Raw genomic sequence first — 20,208 nt, forward strand, 5'->3', positions numbered from 1 at the left:
CCCATTTAATTGTTTTTCAAGTTTCGCTGGGGAAGTAGCCAGCCGTCTTCATGGTGCCGGCGGCTTCAGTTCACTGGGGCTTGCACGGTTGGCCAGGAAGCGACATGAAGCAGGGCCGGTCAGGACCCCCGGTAATGGAGACGGGAATCCTGATCTTTCGCCAGGTAGAGGTAACTATCGTTGTGGCGGAGAATGACACACCGATCCGGCTTTAGATCGAAAGATCAAACCCTGCAATCTTAGCACCACAACTCCTCTGGTTATCAACCAAGGCACAGATCCGGTTGACCTCGCCAAGAAGGCTAATCCCTGCCTGTGTAACGAAGAACACAAGCAAGAACAAGAAAGAAAGCAATCAAATTGCAGATGAATGATTAATCTCACGAGTTGGGGTCTCACAAACCGATAAACGGCGAAATTGTTCTTGACAGAACAATCTAAGTAAAACCCGAACCCTAATGGAGGGGCGGCGGCTGTTTATGAAGACTCTAGGGTCGTGCAAGACCCCTGGACGCGCCCCTAATAGGCCCAAACTCGATACATGGTCCAACGGACCAAAAGACAGTGTCGCAGCACCCTGGCAGATTCTAGACGCTGACTTGTTTCGACGATTACCGTTTATTCTGAACAGATTTTGACGTGAAACCACTTGGATTGGCTTCCTTATCAAATTAGCTTTCCATCCATATGTGGATCATCGAAAACAGAGTCTGGATGCGTCCTGGGTGACCAGTTTAAAGCAGACTGATCCTGTAGGCCGAGGCAGACTCGAATTCTTGTTGGACTGGGCCTCCGGCTTATGTTGGACGTCCTTGCTGGTCATCATCACCTCCACCACTTCCTCTAAGTCCTTCATGACCCTCTCCAATGTTCCTAAGCAAGATAACATAATTAGGTAGTAGTCTATTCTCAAAAGTATGAAAAGTATCGCTTAAGAACGAGCTCACCTCTAAATTGAGTTGTCGCTTTCGAGCCCGGGTCATTGGACCTTGCATGACGGTTGGAGGATCAGCGGGTACCTCTGAAGAAGTGATGTCCTCATCACCCGGGGCCGGCGTTACCTGAGGCGGGCGGCAACTCCGAATGGCGGGCAAGCCTATGGCGTCGGGGAATATTCCCCGAATGTGTAGTAGTTGAAAGGGCATTCTTATCTGGAGAAAAGCCTACGGGCGTGTATAAATAACCCCCGTCGGGGGAGTGTAAAGAGGAGGAAAATAAGATCAATAAAATTGTCCATTTTTTCGCATACGTTTTCCCTTCACTTCATTTCGCATCTGACTTCGCTCGCGCGACAACCTGGTGTTCGAGGTCTGGATACTCTATCGATCACTCGAAGGTCTGCACACCCATTCTACATGCTCTTTTCTCAGTGAAGTATAATTGATGTATAACCATGCATAATTATGCCACTTGAGTATAGTGACATCGAAGATTCCGTTATCAATATTGAAGGTGTCTGACAAAATGAAATAGAGAGACAAAAGAGAAGCTACTAGACAAAAAAAGTAGAATGACTTCTTTATGGAGAAGCATGTGAACCTGGACGCCATGAGCAGTAACCCGCCATGGTCATGAGCAGTAACCATCAACCTTTAGAGACTTGTCCACACATGCACGATCTCATTGGAATCTACAGCTGGCAGCAAACATAATTGTCCTTGCACACAGACGTCTCAACAGTGTTTCTACGAGTGATGGCCCGCCACCTTATACTGGTTTATCTGTTTCAAGCAACTAAATCAAGCATGTATCCTAAGACTGTCTTCAACAACCGCGATCCAAAATACAAGACCAATTCATCCTTTGGGTAGCGCTACAGGGAAATGGTTCAATACTTATTTTTTTGTCTTCTCCAACAACAAGACCAAAAACACAACCATTTCTGTAAATGGGTCTCCAGGAGAGAAGATACTTAAATTTGGGTTTGTCTCTCTTGGCACCTAAAATGGGTCTTCCATATAGGTACTCTGTTGGAGGCTATAAGTATTATGTTAGAGATCCATTTTAGGTTTATGTTCCGCAATAGGTCTCCTGTTGAAGACAGCCTAAACGTACTTTTGCCTCCGCCTAACCATGCATCCTAACAAAGGTCCCCCCCTCCTCCTAACAAAGGCCCCCCCAAAAAATAAAGAAATCAAAGACTCAGATGGTTCAGTGACTCCGCTTCATTTTGAATATTCCGTACGCCTCTGCTTTCCGGATTCATTCATGAACGGTTTACATTGTTGCTTGCAAATACAGTAGACCAAAATTGATAAATTACCAAGAGAAATAGTTGTAGCCTGGTAGGACTGAACTTTAGCTACTTCGCAATCTGTTGATTCATCTTCGTCATTGGATGGAAACCGTATCCTCAACTCACAATGTTTTCAAACAAAGTGGGAGCCAATTGAAATCAAGAAATACAATGTACATGCTCTCCTCCATAATAAACAACTAATAATGTCTCCATTTTATCATGGTGCCTCAGTTGCAGATTAGAAAAGTACACTCTGGCGTGCTTTCGTAGCGAATGGCTGGGCTTATCAGCAAGTGGTGGCGAAATTTCTTCCACACACTGAAAGAGTGAAAGTTACGTATGAACGATAGGCACAGCTACCTACTATCCTTCAGTGTGAGGGACCAATCGAATCGATGCTCCCGTGTTGAAGGCACCATTGAAGTTTCATCTACCTTCAGTGTCCTTCTTTCCCACCATATTATCTCCTCTTCAGCCTCTCTCCGTCCTCTCCTTGCCTCCTCGACTCCGGCGCTCATGTGCTGTGTGCTCTGGGTGCAATGGCGGAGGTGGCGGTCAGCATGGTGGTCGGGCCACTACTGTCCCCAGTGAAGGAGAAGGCATCCAGCTACCTCCTGGAGCAGTACAAGGTGATGGAGGGCATGGAGGAGCAGCACAAGATCCTCATGCGCAAGCTGCCTGCCATCCTCGACGTCATCACCGATGCCGAGGAGAAGGCGAGGCGCCGAGAAGGAGTGAAGGCGTGGCTCAAGGAGGTCAAGACGGTGGCGTATGAGGCGAATGAAGCCTTTGACGAGTTCAACTACAAGGCGCTCTGTCGTGAAGCCAAGGAGAAGGGGCACATCCGCAAGCTTGGCTTTGAGGGAGTGGAGCTCTTTCCTACTCACAACCGTGTTGCATTCCGTAATAGAATGGGCAACAAGCTTCGTAGGATCGTGCAGACCATTGATTTGTTGCTTGTGAAGGTTTCTAAGGCTTATTTTGCAGGTGAATACTCGGTCAATGATGCTTGGAACTTCAATGAGCTTGAGAAACAAATCACCAAGGGATATTTATGATCATTAATTAAACCTTCCTTCTGGACTCTGGAGGATGCGAGCTAGGTAGCATGCGGCTTGCAACCAGTGGCCATGTCATTTGCCACCAATTATATAGAAACTAGCGGGTAACCCCGCGCTTCGCGCGGGCAGGAAACTAACAATGTAGACAATGTATAACAGTTTTAGATCAGTCAATTATGATTTAAACACTCCATTTTAACATGTTGCACGGGCTAGAAATGCAGAAGCAATAAGTCGTCCTTTTATTGCCTAATAGCATATAAGCACGGACAAATGTGTGTGTATTTCCTCTTGCATACCAAGCCGCAAATAAAGTCCGCGTACAAAGGTACTTGAGCAAACATACTGCTGTTACATATGAATAGCATAACCAAAATAGGTAAACTCGCTAAGCTGCTAAAAATTCGCTACCCTTGTCAAATTGGAGAAGTGTGAAGCACACATGGTGGAAGGATGTCCTGACGATGATGCCAAGAGGTTGGAGCTATGAGCACTGTAAGCCTGGCATCTTGACCTGGAAAACACTATGAAAAACAAATACATGGGCAGTGGTTAATACCCAATGAATTGGATATATATGTGCAGAGGTAATTTACAAATATATGATGATGCCAAACATTCGAAGCAATGAAGGTAGATGAAGAAATCTGACCTCGGAGAGGAGTAGGCTCGCCGTGCACACGGTTGGAGTAGAATGGGCAGATGAAAGTACCAGATAAGCATGGAGCTGCCTTTCTCTCACTGACACTTGGTGCATTAAGTCTGAAGCTGATCATCCTGTCGAGCCTGTTGCAAGCCGAGCCAGGGCATATGTAGCTGAATCATGGAGGGGCGAGCAGCATTAGTGATTAGCTACAAGGGATGAAAACGGTACGGATATTTTCCGACCGTATTCGAAACCGAATCCGTTTAGAGGGGTTGAGATCTGTCCGTATCCGAGTCCGGATATCCAACATCTGATACCGTATCCGTATCCGAATACTCAAATCGCATATTTATGATGTCGATATCCAATCGTATCCTATCCGACATAGTTGACACTATCCGTATTCGAATCCGAATCCGGACAGAAATATGAAAACAAATGTAATATCGGTGATATCCGTCCGTATCCGATCCGTTTTCATCCCTAAACAAAGAATAATTGGAACAACACGCATAAGGGGAGGGGTGAGCACTGAAATCTACGAAGTGGACACCTGGGAAAAAAGAAATCATTCTGTAGTAAGCATCAAAACCAAGATGAGGGGCAACAGGTTACTCTTGTGATCATAGCCCAGCATGACTTTGTCGCAAATAAGAAGTTATGTAGTGTATGAGAAGGATCATCACAATTTTTTCTGTGCAGAGAAAATACATTGTCAAATTCAGTTCAGCAACTGAACAAAACATGTTTTTTCGGTGAAGAAACATTGCGTTAGATTATCCGGAGAAGATGAAATGGCACTGCAGCAATGAACAAAACTAATGGATATGACAGCTAGCTGAAAGGAGAAAGTAATTTATTGGCTAATGGACAACTAACATCTATGTGTTTGAATGACATACACAAAGATTCGTTTTTCTGAACGCTCAGAGATGTAAATGAGCTTGCAGAACCAAAATGAAACGTGATTTTCCTCGTGCCTGTCACATGATGCAGGAGGAGGTGGTAGACACTATCAGCGAGAGGTAGTGGCCCTGCAAATGAATTTTCATGTTCATATCAATATATCATATGGGAAATTTGAGGAAATAAAAAGAGAGAAAAAGGAGAGCCTACCTGCTGCTCGCATCTCCCTGGGCGACGGCGGAGGACGTTTGGTGCCTCCCTGCGCCTGCGGGCGGTGGGCGCGGCCGTCGCTGCTGCAGGAGTACGCGAGGACGAAGCTCCGCGAGGGAGATGGCCGGAGGCGGGCCGGCGCTGTTGTGGGGCCGCGGCGTGCCCCGGCCGCGTTGGTGCAGCGTGGCGCCGCGGCGCCCTGCATGCCGCGCCGCGCGGCCGGGGGAGGGCGTAGGCGGGAGGGGAGGGGGGGGGCGCTCCGGCGTGGTGTCGTCGCAGCTGGCCGGAGGTGGGCTGGAGCGCCGCCACGCCCTGCGGGCCGCGCAGCGTTCGGCGGAGGGCACAGGCAGCGGAGGTCGCAGACGGGGGAGAGGAAGAGCAGGCGGAGGCTGCGAGGTCGCGGTGCGCAGATGACGGATGCGACGGCGAGGCGAGGGAGGAGAAAGAAGAGAAACGGGCTGGGGTGGGGTTAAAACACCACCTCGGCGTCAGTAACCACGGCGCCGAGCTGCCTGTAAACTCAGCGTCAACAACGATGGCGTCGAGTTAATAGTCCAGATTTTAAAATCTTACCTCTAGAGTGAAATTTTTTCAAAAAAAACTAAAAAATAAAAAATTCGGGCGGCCTCGCTGCTGTCACCGCGGCGTCGGCCGAGGCGCGTGCGCAGTTCACCTAGGCGGTGTTTAGTTGGGCAAACTTTGCATAGTGAAGATTCCCTACTGTAGCATTTCGTTTGTATTTGTGAATTATTGTCCAAACATTGACTAATTAGACTCAAAAGATTCGTCTCGCAAAGTTAAAGCAAACTGTGCAATTAGTTTTTGATTTCGTCTACATTTAGTACTCCATGCATGTACCGTAAGTTTGATATGACGGAGAATCTTCTTTTTGCATAGTGCACTTTTCTGGAGTTTAGAGGAACTAGACCAGGCCTACATCATTCACCTGTGACCTGGCCATCCGGCGCTGTCCGTCGCGCGCCAACGGTGACGGCGAGGCGGTCCTCCGCCGCCTCCTTCCGCGCCGCCTACGTGCGCCGAGGCCGTGCGTGCTCTACTCCTACCAGCACGTTGCCACGGGCATCGCCGTGGGGCTCACGCCCGAGCATGCCTTTCACGCCGCGGCCGGGGAGGGCGTCCTGGCCATATGTACCTCGACCAGGCGCGGCAGCTGCACATCACCCGCGCTGGCTGCCGAGCTGCCGGACGCCCTCCGCGGATCCGTGCATGAGAGCGTGCAGGCGCAGCCACGCAGCGCAGGCCACCGCGCAGTCCAAATGGCTTCACCTTGGGCTCCGGTGTCCTAAAGAGAAACATGGCTGTTAGCAATAGCTGAGTATATTTGTTCTTTTTTTTTGTTAAGGTAGTTCTGATGAAATTTGGAACCGGTTGACAAAATTATTACTCTATATATAATAAGTCGTAAATTATAGGTCACTTTGGCTTTGTACTAAACCAACCTTCTCCAACTTTAGCCACGTCTTTAAAGAATATATATTGACACCTGTAAGTTCGAATAAATGCAGTACTAGAACATATATATGTAATGAAATGAGAAAACAATCAATAAGAGTAATTTGATGTTAAATATGTTTCTATATCTTTTCTATAAACTTTCAAAATTAAAGAAATTTGATTTAGGACAACAACCTATAATTTTGGATGGAGAGGGTAAAAACCATAACTGATCATCGGCTGTAAATATTTAGTCCTCCATAACTACATGAATAAATAGCTTTGTTAGGCTCCACTTCTTGTGGCTAACAATTGTAGCAGCGACAAGAAGTGCAGCCAAGCACTCCTGGTATCGCTATAATATTCTCACCTACTCTATATGTTTGTCGAGATGCATTTTTATATAGACAGATTATACTACTCCCTTCATTTCAAATTATATGTTGTTTTGGTTTTTCTAGATGTATAGCTTTTGTTATACACTTATATATATATATATATATATATTAAAATTCAATTTTTTAAATAATTTGAATAGGAGAGAATACTATGTAAGTTTATGCTCGACAATTAGTAAAATCATACACATGTTTCTAGTACAAAGTCCATGACCGGATTATGCTGTTTTGTAACAATTGGTAAATATTGGAATATAAACAGTGAAGCTCAACGATTTTGAAGACCTTTTTTATTTATACTCAAATGTGCTTTTCGAGGGAGGAAACACTCAGTAAATGCCATTTTTTTCCATGTCATGTCAAAGCTAGCCTAAACAGCTCATAGCTCAATGGGGTCATATACCGACATCAAAGCCGTGCTCATTTTGCAGACCCATCCACCTCAGCCCTTTCCCCACCGTTATATATTGGTCCCACTCGCAGTCGCAGCTACCACCGCCTCGTGCTCGCCCACTTCCCACCTCACCCGGTGACCCTCACGGGCCCACACGCCGCACCACCCCGCCCCAATCCCTCCCTCTCTCTCACTTGACCCGGCCGACCGCGCGCCGCCACGCCATGGCTTCCTCCATCTCCACCGCCGCCAAGGCCTCCGCGGCCTTCGCTCACAAGGTCCGTCCTCTCCCCCCTTCCCTCTCTCCCTCCTCGCCCGCTCGCGCCCCGTTACTGACCGGCCCCCTTCCCTTTCCCGTCCCAGAAGGAGCTGGCCGCGCCGGCGCCGTCGCAGCACTGCGCGGGCTCGAGCCGCCGGACCAAGCCGTGCCGCGTGCGCGCCGTCGCCTCGCCCGCGCGCGCCCCCCGCGCCCCGTCGTCCACCGGCTCGGTACGCCCCCCTCTCCTCCCTGAATCCCGAACTGCTGTCGCTGTTGCTCTGCGCGCCGCGTTCGATTCACACACACACGAACTCGCGCGGCCGCCCCGCCCGCCTGCCCCTCTCCAGGTGAAGAGCGCGATGACGATGACGGAGAAGATCCTGGCGCGGGCGTCGGAGCGCGCGGCGCTGGAGCCCGGGGAGAACGTGTGGGTGGACGTCGACGTGCTCATGACGCACGACGTCTGCGGGCCCGGCACCATCGGCATCTTCAAGAAGGAGTTCGGGGAGGACGCCAAGGTCTGGGACCGCGAGAAGGTCGTCATCATCCCGGACCACTACATCTTCACCAGCGACGAGCGCGCCAACCGCAATGTCGATATCATCAGGGACTTCTGTGTGGAGCAGAACATCAAGTACTTCTATGACATCAAGGACCTCAGCAATTTCAAGGTATGCCTCCCACTCCTTTGCTTCTCGGTTCATTTCAATTCATACATATCTTAGCTTCTCTGCCTCATAGTACTAAAGTTTAGGTTCCTTCTAGTTTTTCGCCCTTCCGGAACAGTTTACATTTCAGAGTTGTTTGCAGGCTAATCCAGACTACAAAGGCGTCTGCCACGTCGCACTTGCTCAGGAAGGCCACTGCCGACCAGGCGAGGTACCTTGCTGTTTTTCATGTATACAGGTCACCTGTGATTGTACAACATCAGCATGTTGGGGAGCGCTAACCTGCTCCAATTGCTGTCTAGGTTCTCCTGGGTACTGATTCTCATACATGCAATGCTGGAGCCTTCGGTCAATTTGCAACCGGAATTGGAAACACCGATGCAGGTTTTGTGTTGGGCACTGGAAAAGCTCTTCTCAAGGTATGCCCATGGTTCTTGTTACTCTCCGAAGGTAAAATTTTGAAATCAGTCTTACAGAACCAAAATCATAAAAGAAAAGAAAATAAAGAAAAAAAGACAGGGTATACGCAAACTGAACTGTACCTCTATTTCTTCTATCGGTCAGGAGAGTGACAATTTTTTTTTATATTACAAATCAAAGTTCAAGATAGATGAGAATCAATAAAATATTATTGTTGTTACACTGACTCGCATTTCATCAAAGGATAACAATAATAGAAATATTGCGTATTGTATCCAATATTTCAGTTAGCACTACTTATACATCAGTTATATTTATCTTATCGCATTGTCATATATTGTGGATACTGGATACGCTTCACGGCTTCAGTCAACTCCAGAAAAAGAATACAGTGTTTTGATCTGTTTTAATGTTCATTTCAGGTGCCCCCTACTATCAGGTTTGTATTAGACGGAGAAATGCCGCCTTATTTACTTGCGAAGGATCTGATTTTGCAAGTAAGCTTACAAGCTGTGCTAAATTTGTTCCTTTCTTAGGATCTACCTGTAATCAGGACTTCTTATTTTTGTTAATTGCTACTTACAGATTATTGGTGAGATTTCAGTATCTGGTGCAACCTACAAATCAATGGAGTTTGTTGGATCAACTGTAGAAAGTCTAACTGTGCGTTTCCTGCTCAAGATTATCTTAATTAATTGCCACACTTCGTAACATTGAACTTAGTCCTTTTCACACACTTGCTAGATGGAAGAGCGTATGACACTATGCAACATGGTTATTGAAGCTGGTGGAAAGAACGGTGTTGTGCCTGCAGATGAAACTACATTTAAATACCTTGAGGTACAAAACTAGTCCCCTTGAAATGCTCATAATAAAGCTGGACCAATATGCTTTTCTTTCATAACATTCCAATAACTTTTAGAGAGGGCTCAGAACAATTTGCAAAAATGAGCTTCTACTGTTTAGTTTGTAGAATAGTTCTGACATCATTGTTGTTATGCTGGTATACTGCAGGGTAAGACATCAATTGATTATGAACCTGTCTACAGTGATGCTCAGGCCAGGTGACTATAGGCTGTCCCTGCTTTTCTTGACCTTTAGCTCATGTTATGTATGCATCTATGTGCATGTTTTCAGTTTTATAGTTATTTGCCTTACAGATCACGAGTCCTTGTTAGACAACATCGAACTTCGAAAGTAAATGGATAAAAGATACACCACTAGTTTTCCAATATTCTCTTATCTCTTGTCTTTAAAAGTTGATTTATGTTATGCACATACAAGAAGTATAATTTGTTGTCTAGTTCTTTCCTTCCAGACATTTGGCTCTGTAGTCTCTGTGTGATCATCTTTTTTTTGAGCGAGAATACAGCAGGGGAAGCCCCCACTGTAAGATTTTTTTTTTTATTAAATAAAAAAGGGGAAAAAGGAACAAGCCTGTACAACTATACAACAGACACCAAAACAGAAAGAGCAACAGGTCTAAGGATGACGGAAGAAGAAGAAACTAAGCTAGGGAGTCTATACAAAGAGAGAGCCGGTCGTTTAGCATCACTGAATCTCAAAGCTTGCAGTTTAGCTTCCTCCATGAATAGCCTCTTCCAAGAACTAAAGGAGGGACGTCCTCTATCAAAGATGAAGTCATTTCTTTGCTTCCAAATTTGCCTCTGTGTGATCATCTGATACGGCATGCGCATGATTTATTGCTTATTTTATTTGATTGCCTTTGTTCCCAGATTTTTTAGTGACTACCGTTTCGATGTATCAAAACTGGAGCCAGTAGTTGCCAAGGTTTGTTGATGTAGTATTTTGCAATCTTCATCTTTTGTTGATTTTCCTATAAAAACGAAGCAATAATAACTGTCTTGAATCTGCAGCCACATTCGCCCGACAACCGTGCTCTAGCAAGAGAATGCAAGGATGTCAAGATCGACCGAGTCTATATTGGTTCTTGCACTGGTGGTAAGACTGAGGACTTCCTTGCTGCTGCAAAGGTGTTCTTAGCCTCGGTAAGAAGCTTGAATCCTATCATGGTGTACGTACTTGTTGTCTTTCAGACCTCCTATCCCATGGCTACTTGACTTACTGGAAACTTTTTCTTTTTAATCCAGGGAAAGAAGGTTAAAGTTCCCACATTTCTTGTCCCTGCTACACAAAAGGTGACATTTAGAATAAAAATATTCCAATGTGATCACCATTTAGAGTGTAGACTTGTTCATAATTTGGAAATATTGTGATAAATCTCTGCAGGTGTGGATGGACGTATATAGCCTCCCTGTACCAGGATCTGGTGGCAAAACTTGCTCCCAGATATTTGAGGAGGCTGGTTGTGATACACCAGCAAGTCCTAGCTGTGGTGCTTGTTTGGGTGGCCCTCGTGATACATATGCACGGATGAATGAACCTATGGTAAGTATCACATGCAAATCTAGAAGCATTTCTATATAATAGGCATGGTACTTAGTATATACCTAGGGTGGGGAACTATGGTTCTAGTGCACAAATTAGTATGCTGCTATGTTATCTTAACTATTGAATGATAAAGCTCTGCCTGTTACCTTAAAAAGCAAAGAACTATCAAATGATAAAATATATCTTGTGCACATACAAATTTCACACTTTGACTGGCTAACTGATGCGCAAATTATGCTTACTTGGGTACATAACTGTACCTCCATCTCAGTTATGTGCTAGGTTGCTGTTCTAATGTTGTTACTGAATAGTTATGGCTGGAATCACTAAACAATAATGCACCCTGTGCAAATTTAGCACTAGCACCTTCTTATTACTACTAGACCCCTCCCCCCTCCTGTTGGGGGATGCATATTCTTTTTCCTTTCTTTTTTTTCTCTCTACGTGTATAGATGCTATCAATGCCAGTTGAAACTACAAGTATTGTAGAACTTTTTGTCATTGATTGAAGTCCTTCAGTCTGTGAAGGAAAACAAGTACTCTGAAATTCTAGTATGTTGACGTGTGCGGCTTTGATGAGATGAATTTAACATATGGATCTGGTAACCTGGATGCAGGTCTGCGTGTCCACTACGAACAGGAACTTCCCAGGCAGGATGGGGCACAAGGAAGGGCAGATCTACCTGGCGTCCCCCTACACCGCCGCCGCCTCGGCCCTGACGGGGTATGTCACGGACCCCAGGGACTTCCTCATGTAACCATCTTGAAACAACAGAGTTCATGATGTAACACAGTTACACAGTGCCTGTAGGCTGTACTGCTGTTTTTTTTTTTTTATATATATAATGTACTGCTGTTTTTCGTGTTGAACCTTAGTTTAGGCAAGTCTTTCGTTGAGGAATAAACTGCATGTCGGGAGGTTCGCATGTACGGTTTTTCATTATTACAGTGTACTACCAAGAATATACTTGACTGTTTCAAGGAAAATAAATTCTTGTGGTTCATACAAAAGGTAGTTCCTAGACTCCATACTTCTTACAAAAGGCCTGTTGAGAGATCTTGTAGTTCACACTGGATGCTTTTCTTACAATGAATATGAGAAAGAAGCTCAACTGATCTTTCATATTCTGCATGTCAATGCTCTGTACTAGGTGCGAATGTCATATTGTGAGTATTAATAATCAACCCATATAAATGACAGAATCTATAGCCTAGTTGGAAGGCTAATATATACACTCCATACATCATGTTACTCATGAGAAGAAAGGAAAACATGCGCCTTCATCCAGGAGCAGGATCCCCTGGGGAATCCTGCTGGGGTTTTGCAGTATGTCATGCTTCCCACGGAACCCACTTCTATTTTGCAAGCCATTGCAATTCTACTAGTAGCATACTTTTTTTTTTGGAAAGTACTAGCTAGTAGCATAATCTTGACTGACATTCACAGATGATACAGCGTACTCTCTTCTGGGTGTCACCACAAGCCTAATGACACACCCGGGATACTTCCTCATCAATCCTAATTATATATACCTCTTCTTACCGTATTTGGTGAGTGGTATGCAGGCGCAATCTGCCATCAATGTAAAGGAACATGGGAAAGGAAACACATGCATTTAGTTTATAATAGGTTTGATTTAGAGCAAAAGTCACTGGCAAAGTAGCAATTTCTTGGACATTGACAAAATGTGTACTTGTCATCTACATGACACCACTTTGATGAGCAATGATCACTGATAACATATAGTAACAAGACCAGCAAGTACTAGTAAGCCAAGGTGCCAAACAAACCTAGGTTCCACAAGATTACATACACAAAACAACTAACACTTATCTTGATGTGCTAAGGATAGCCTAAACCATACTGTATAATTAGGTACCGTAGAATATGCAGTACCACCAAGTTGTTTGTGCATGACATATTGCACCTCCTTTATAGCAATCAGGCACCTTCAAGTCAACATAGAATCCTGAAAATATGGAACCACCTGCTGATCCAATAATCCAGTTTCAATAGAATAGCTGCTGCAAATCCCACTCCAAAGCCCACACCAACAAAGAGAAACAAAACAACATCGACACCATGAGAAGAGCTTTTCAGATGTGTTTCACTTGGAATATCCGAAGGGCCACATTTTTTGGATAAAGGGGGTCCACAGAGTCCTGCATTGCCATCAAATGAGCTCTCCTGGAACGTCTCGAATTGACGTGATTGTGGTATCCTTCCATCCAATTGGTTATTGCTCAAATTCAAGATGCTAAGGAAGGTGAGATCAGTTAGCTCTTGTGGAATCTCACCTGATAACATGTTTGAAGACAAGTCCAGGGATTCCAAAGCAATTATGCTGCCAAGTTGGGGTGGAATTTCTCCCGTGAAGGCATTGTGAGACATGTTAAGTACATGTAGTGAAACTAGATTTCCAATCGACATAGGAACACTACCTTCTAGTGCATTATCTGATAGGTCTATTGATGTTAAGGTAGTTAAGATCCTTTCAAAGGTCATGGTCAACCCTTTGTATGATATTGTGATAGAGTCTTGGTAAAGTACTCCTATGTTTGGATGATATATGATATCTCCACTATTGTTATCCTGCCTCATTGATTTCAAATTTTCAAACCATTGTGGATGCAATTTTCCAGAGAAATTGTTTGAGGCCAGATCAATGATTTGCAAGCTTGAGAAGTGTCGTCCTCTGTATTTTTCATCTTCAAGATGACCTATTGAACCATGGAACTTGTTGGATCTCAAGATAAGGACACGAAGATTCAAAAGGCCCCCTAGCCAGGATGGAAAAGTGTCTGTAATTTGATTCCTTCCGAGGTCAAGAACCTCTAAGTCAGTGCATTTAGAGAGTGTCCTTGGAAGCTGACCTTCAATCTTATTGCCATTCAAATTTATTGTCTGGATAGGACATCCAATTGAAATATTGGAAGGAAGCATCCCTTTGAATTGATTCTCCCTCAAATTTATTATTCTCAGACTATTTTCCATCAAGCATCGTGGTAATAGTCCACTAAAGTTGTTATATGATAAGTCAAGGACTTCCAAAACTGGATGGCAAATTGAACGTGGCAAATAACCACTTATATTATTGTGTGACAACATAAGATACTGAGTGAAGCTAAGGTATAACGTGAAGTTTGGAAGAAGGGAAGAGAAACTATTATTTGAATAATCCAATATTTGAGCTGTTGAGTATGGCATAGGAATCAACCCCTGAAGCCTGTTGGAGCTAAGATTGAAACTATAATACAAGGTGTTACTGAATGGGATAACATATGAATTGAGTTCCATACCAGTGAACATGTTGTCTGCAAGACTTATCCACATGGGGCCATAATTCCATCTCTCTCTCTCTCCCATATCCAACTTGGTATATCCCCGCTGATTTTATTACTTGAAAGGTCTAAATGAGTCATGTGCTTGGCATGCATTATTAACTTTGGTATTTTTATCATATTGCAACTAGCAAGATCTAGCTCCACAAGCTGATAGGGATAGGTGGATAAAGAATTATTAATACCTTCCCCTTCTATTACAGTCAGCTTATTGTATGATAGAAATAAAGAAGTGAGGTTCTCCCCCCATAGTGACCAAAGATCCACTGAGCCCATTAAGTTGTTGCCCTCAATATTGAGATCCTTCAAATTTGGGAGTACCAACAATGACTGGGGGATTTGCCCTGTCAGATTATTCATTTCCAAGTATACACTCTTCAAGCATGAAGATGCAGCATCGAATTCATTTATGGGACCAGAAAGTTGGTTTTCTGAAAGATCTAAGTAGCCTAGAGCTGGAAGAGTGAAAAGAGATGTTGGGATTTCTCCTGCACAAAGAAAATAAATTTAGTTACACTGTGGATTTCTAAATACTTTTTACAAGTATACACCTAAATAAATCTATAACTAAGTTATACATGATTTAATGAGTATGAAATTTTTACTACAGTTCAAGCATACAATAATTAGCCCAACATAAAAATTTCACCATAATTGGATTATAGAAACTGCAGCTATGAATTAATTATAGAAAAACATAGATCCAAAGCTATAACAAAAAAAATTGTACTAAAGCATATCATATTATATGTTCACTGTGTAGATCTACTCATGTGGAGTCCAATAAAATTAGAATTTTTTCATTTATAAATTTTCTATAATTTACTATGATTTTTTTCAAAGATTCAGTCAAAATAAATAAAAGAGAAAAAGACAAAACCGTGTTTGAAAACCGCTTATAACGGGTCGGGGAGGTAAAACGAACGATTTTAAAAGTTCAGAGAGGTGGTTTATCTGGTTTTAGAGCATCTCTAAGAGTTGCCTAAATCCATTCCTAATCCTTGGTTTTTAGCAAGATGAGAAAAAACCTGTCTCCAACAACTCCTAATCCGTCCTCCTAATCTTTTAGAACTTGGGAAAAGTCACCCTGTTCCGCTTAAAGTTACGCGTTTCCGAGTCACGAGTATCTTCTCTCACCCAACGTGTTTGTTGGCCAATCTAAAGGTGGAAGGTCGTGGAAAGAATAAATAGTAGGAAAGGGTTCCATATGCAAATGTATAAGAGAGAAAGAATATATAAAAAAATGGTTATGATAATTTAGAAATAGTATAGGATTCCTGATGTAAAATTGTCTTCTATATTTTAGGAGTGGATTATTAGAAACTCTTGGAGATGGTCTTCTTTATTCTTTTTAATACTTCTTTAGGAGTTGTAAAATTCCATGTTTTTAGGAAGAAAATATTAGGTACTCTTGGAGAATGTGGAATTTTTCCCATCGAAAAAAACATGAGGATAATGAAGGATACCAACACTGAACTATGGGTTGAGATTTCCCGCCTTTAATTTTCCTTTTTTCTTCTTTTAATATTTCAATTAATTATTAATCATTTAAATGTTTTATGTATTTTATAGACCAAAGGCTAAGATTTATTTAAAATATTAGCTCCTATGAGGTATTGGGAATATATTCGGTATATTTTTTATTTGATTTTCAAAATGATACTGACCGATGTTTCTGATTCGGGTTTTTAAGGATCTGGAACCATTCGACGTATATATTAGTAAAAAGAGGAGAATTAATCCTATTTATAAAAGAAACCGGGCCTGGAAATCGTCCAACAAAGGACCCCAGCCTTATCTCGAAAGCTTAGATCAATCACGAGACAAAAATCTCGTCAAAGCACCAAACAGCTACCACGCACGGTCAAATACGAAGTCTACCACTAAGATCCTTGTTCTATCCACTGTCCATGACTAATCACAACTATGAGTCATTGTTGTTGAGCTCGTTGACACCTTAACACAGTAGCTCCAACTTCTCAACAAGATGTAATTAGGTGCCACCACCAGCCGAGGAACTAAGCACCATGCAAGATGTACAAGACGATGGCTCCAGGAAGGTTACGACGCTAACGACACTGCCATCGCCAGCCCACAAATAGGTTAGGTTTTCACCTATTGAAACTCAGCAGGGTTGGGCAGGGTGGATGCCTCCAAGGAGGAAGCGGCTTTCAACCTGTCCTCAACCTACCAACCCCCGTAGAACGCAGCTGAGGCACAGTCACGCCAGCAGCGAGGCTGCGCACCATCAGCTGGGAGCACCCTCAACGGAAGTCTGAGTGCAAGACAGAGCAGGGGCACGAAGAACTTAATGGAGACCAAGAAATTGACGCGCAGCTGCTCGGATAAACAGCACCACCTGCAGGAGTAAGCAGCACCACCGACCGACATTGCCACCCCTGAAGGTTGCAGCATCACCATGCTTCTCCGGCTTCTTATAAGATCCGGCCACCAACACGCAGATCTGGCCTCCAACGCCGCACCATCCAGATCCACGTCACCATGCCAAGCCTCATCGGTTGGCCGAGTCATCGACCACCGCGCTCACCATGTATTGCTGGCCAACTCGCGCGCAACCCGCTTGCTGCTGCGCTGCCGCGTCTAGAGCTCGCAAGCAAGGCACGGGCACGCCGCCCGCGCGGCCTCCGTGCCAATGAGCCAGGCGCCTCTGCGTCGCCACCCATGCGGGTTCTGTGGCTCGAGCTCCACCGCTGCTGCCCAGGCCGATATTGCCGGAATCAAGCTCCAACCCTACCGGATATGGCCGCCCCTCGCAGATCCGGCCGGGGGAAAAGTGGATCCACCCGCCGGAGCCAAAAGAGCCGCCACCACTGTCACTGGAGCTTGCTTGGACCTCAAAAAAAACTGCCACTGCCATCCTCGCGGGCGGCAGCGAGGCAGGGGAGGGAGGTGATGTGGGCACCAGCGCTGGGGATTGAGTTTTCCGCCCCAAGGAGGAGCGATGCGGGGGGCAGTTTGTCCTAATTCGGTTTCCAGGTTGAAAAATGGAACTGGCCTAATAAATTAACTGCATGGTTATTTGCATCACAGAAGGAATCATTTTGGACCAACCCCCCAAAAATTATGCAATAGCTATACCATAACCCCTTGAATCCCTTCCACTTTGCAATCACCGTAGCACATAATGCATTGCCCCTCCAAGGAGATACTATGCTTGCATAAGGAATTACATTCTACGTACGCAAAACAATGAATGATGCACATTGAAATTTAGTCCTAGTTTATCCTTTCACACTCAAACTATTCAATATAAATTTCATAAGGTTTTAAACAACCAAATTTCTACATCAATGCACTGGCTCTATTACTGTAGTTCATTACAAGATCAGAAGAATCAGTATAGGAAACACAAACAAAAAGAGCAATTTAGGAGTTCCAAATAGTACGGAATGAGCTTTTATTTACAAAAACTAGGTGTAAATGAGCGAGTGAGCTAACCGTACCGCTGAGATGATTTCTTTCAAGCCGCAGCTCAGTCAACTGAGTCAAATTAGCAATTGTACTTGGTATTCTGCCAGAAAGACCCATATAATGTAGTACAAGTGATTCCAGCTTCTTCAGTGCGCCAACTTCATGTGGTATTGGGCCTATTGGCCGAGAACTCCAAAAATTCAGGATGTGCAATCTTTCCAAGTTAGTCATATTCCCAATAGCAGATGGAATAGCAAAGAAGCTATCATCGCACTCGATTTTGAGAAATTTTAGGTTTATAATATTGGTAATTGATGATAATGTTTGTGTTGTGAGGTTGCTCTCAAAAATGACTAAACTTGTTAAGTTTTTGAGATTTCCAATGGATGAAGGTATTGTCATGGAGAAGTCGCAGGAGTAGAACTCCAAGCTTCTCAGGTTCTTGATGCCTCCAAACCAAGAAAAGAGTGACTCCAATTGTCTTGGTGAATCTAGGTGTGTCACGAACAATCTGCGCAAGGATGCAAGCATACCAAATGAATAGAGGTAATCCGTGGAAATAATTTTTCCATCAATAGACAATTCTGTTAATGCCTTGAAACCACTACAATAGCTTGATTTAACATAGGTAAAGTTGGTCCAGTCTATCCATAGTGTTTCTAAAGAAGCGGCATTAGAAAAGCTTGGCAGGTGGCCAGAGAGATTTGAATTCCCGGACAAGTCGAGCACCCTTAGATTTTCTGATCGAAACATTCCTCGAGGAAACCACCCTTGAAGATTAATACCAGATAGTTGGAGCACTCTTAAATTGGGAAAATTCATGAGAAACTCAGGAAATGGACCGGGGGTGATATCAGAATTGCCGCTGAGGTTGATCACGGCTAGAGACTTCAACCTTGAGAGAGAGCTGATATCACCTTGGAGGTCACAGTACCCCAAGCTAAGAACCCGCAGATGTGGCACAGATTTAGCTAGAGCTTTGAAGCAACCTTCTGCAGACGAATTATACTCACAAGATCAAGGTAAAGCTCTGTCAAATTGCTCAGATTCGCCACTATGTTGTGGAAATAGGGTACCGAGAGGCCATGATTAGGTGCAACGGAGATGGCATCGATATCATAGTCGTCTTCTACGTCTTCAATATCATTAGAACGATCCGAAATATCCAAGGAGATAAGGTTTGTGAGTTTGCTAATGCCAATAGGTACCTGACCGCTAATTCCTGAACTGGAGAGGTTGAGGTGCCTGAGCAAAACGAGCCTCTCCAAACCAACTGATGGGATGTCGTATCCCCTAAAATTGTTCATGCTCAGGTCGAGCATCCTGAGGGAGGTGAGATTAAACAGCACGGGGTGAATTCCATCACTGTTCAATCGAAACCCACTGAGGTCGAAAGCTGTGACAACATGATGGCCTGAGGAGGAGTTGCTGCAGCCGACGCCCTCCCAGAGACAGCAGTCCGTGCCAGGTTTCCACGACGGAAGAGTGGTGGTGGACTCCAAGTCATATGGGAACCTTCCGTTTGGGTGGAAGCTGAAAGACTGCTTGAGTGTAAGCAGAGTGTTTGCCTGATCTGGACGGCATAGCCAAGGAGCAGAGTGGTGGCGAGTGAGGTTGGCATGCCCGTGAGGATGGACACCGGAGGCGGAGGCGGCATGTGTGTGGAAGTGGAGGAGCTGTACGAGACAGAGCAGCAATGGCGTCCAACCAATGCAACTGGAAGCCATTTTTGCATGCTAGGCTACTGTCTGGCTGGTAACACAAGGATGGCATATTTGCATTTGTAATTGAAGTTGATAGTCTTGTTCAAGTTTCCAAGTCATCGTCGGTCATCGCACGCGCATTACACCCACAATGGCATGCTGCACATTCATGTGCGTGGTGGATCGTGAGCTGAAAGCACTCCACTAGTGTATTACTTTCTCTTTGTTTAATTTCACTCAGTGGAAACATTAATCATCACTCCATGCACGGCCCCTTTCCTTTTCTTCATAAGGTCCTAATCGGCGGCTGTTCGCTCAATATTTAGGTACACTTATAGAAAATAGAATCACTATATCCGAATTTGAATGTGATTTTCAATTGTTATGTTTTTGGCTGTGAGTATTACAATTTTTAAAAGGAATCACTTCAATCGTCAAGGTTTAGTTTCAGGCACCGAGGCAAAGTCTTGTTTTCTCTTTTCATACACAAAGGAACTATCATATCTGTTGCCTTTTCCCGCTTCTAAATTCACAATAATACTCCGTAGTTGTCTCAACGCCTCTGATGTTTTTTTCAAAAAGCTTATGGCGTTTGAGACGGGCTTACACCTAATAATGGTGCCAGACCTAATTTTGACCGACTATTCCCTAACTTGACATACT

General features: G+C 44.2%; 2 protein-coding genes and 1 pseudogene across 2 annotated transcripts; 2 read left to right on the forward strand and 1 right to left on the reverse strand.

Moving 5' to 3' along the window:
- Positions 1-2,633: 2,633 nt before the first annotated feature.
- Positions 2,634-3,500, forward strand: LOC136462548 (putative disease resistance protein RGA4). The gene has a single exon (XM_066461646.1). It carries the CDS (start codon positions 2,779-2,781, stop codon positions 3,295-3,297), a length of 519 nt encoding a protein of 172 aa, XP_066317743.1. The 5' UTR covers positions 2,634-2,778; the 3' UTR covers positions 3,298-3,500.
- Positions 3,501-7,434: 3,934 nt separating this feature from the next.
- LOC136466514 (3-isopropylmalate dehydratase large subunit, chloroplastic-like) lies at positions 7,435-12,011 on the forward strand. The gene is made up of 14 exons (XM_066464947.1): positions 7,435-7,587; positions 7,673-7,798; positions 7,916-8,239; positions 8,379-8,447; positions 8,539-8,655; positions 9,079-9,153; positions 9,242-9,319; positions 9,401-9,496; positions 9,671-9,720; positions 10,393-10,447; positions 10,534-10,665; positions 10,768-10,815; positions 10,907-11,065; positions 11,686-12,011. The coding sequence occupies exons 1-14, from the start codon at positions 7,534-7,536 to the stop codon at positions 11,824-11,826; spliced, it is 1,524 nt and encodes a 507-aa protein (XP_066321044.1). The 5' UTR covers positions 7,435-7,533; the 3' UTR covers positions 11,827-12,011.
- A 735-nt stretch (positions 12,012-12,746) lies between these two features.
- On the reverse strand, positions 12,747-19,690 carry LOC136462551 (receptor like protein 22-like; annotated as a pseudogene).
- Positions 19,691-20,208: the final 518 nt, after the last annotated feature.

The sequence above is a fragment of the Miscanthus floridulus genome, chromosome 7, assembly GCF_019320115.1.
Source record: "Miscanthus floridulus cultivar M001 chromosome 7, ASM1932011v1, whole genome shotgun sequence".
Lineage (NCBI taxonomy): Eukaryota > Viridiplantae > Streptophyta > Magnoliopsida > Poales > Poaceae > Miscanthus > Miscanthus floridulus.

Bases quoted from the DNA above. Each gene is read 5' to 3' on its own strand.
- LOC136462548 (XM_066461646.1), top strand. From the start codon at position 2,779: ATGGCGGAGGTGGCGGTCAGCATGGTGGTCGGGCCACTACTGTCCCCA.
- LOC136466514 (XM_066464947.1), top strand. From the start codon at position 7,534: ATGGCTTCCTCCATCTCCACCGCCGCCAAGGCCTCCGCGGCCTTCGCT. The intron at 9,154-9,241 runs GTAAGCTTACAA...TGCTACTTACAG, and splicing joins CGAAGGATCTGATTTTGCAA to ATTATTGGTGAGATTTCAGT. The intron at 10,816-10,906 runs GTGACATTTAGA...AAATCTCTGCAG, and splicing joins TTGTCCCTGCTACACAAAAG to GTGTGGATGGACGTATATAG.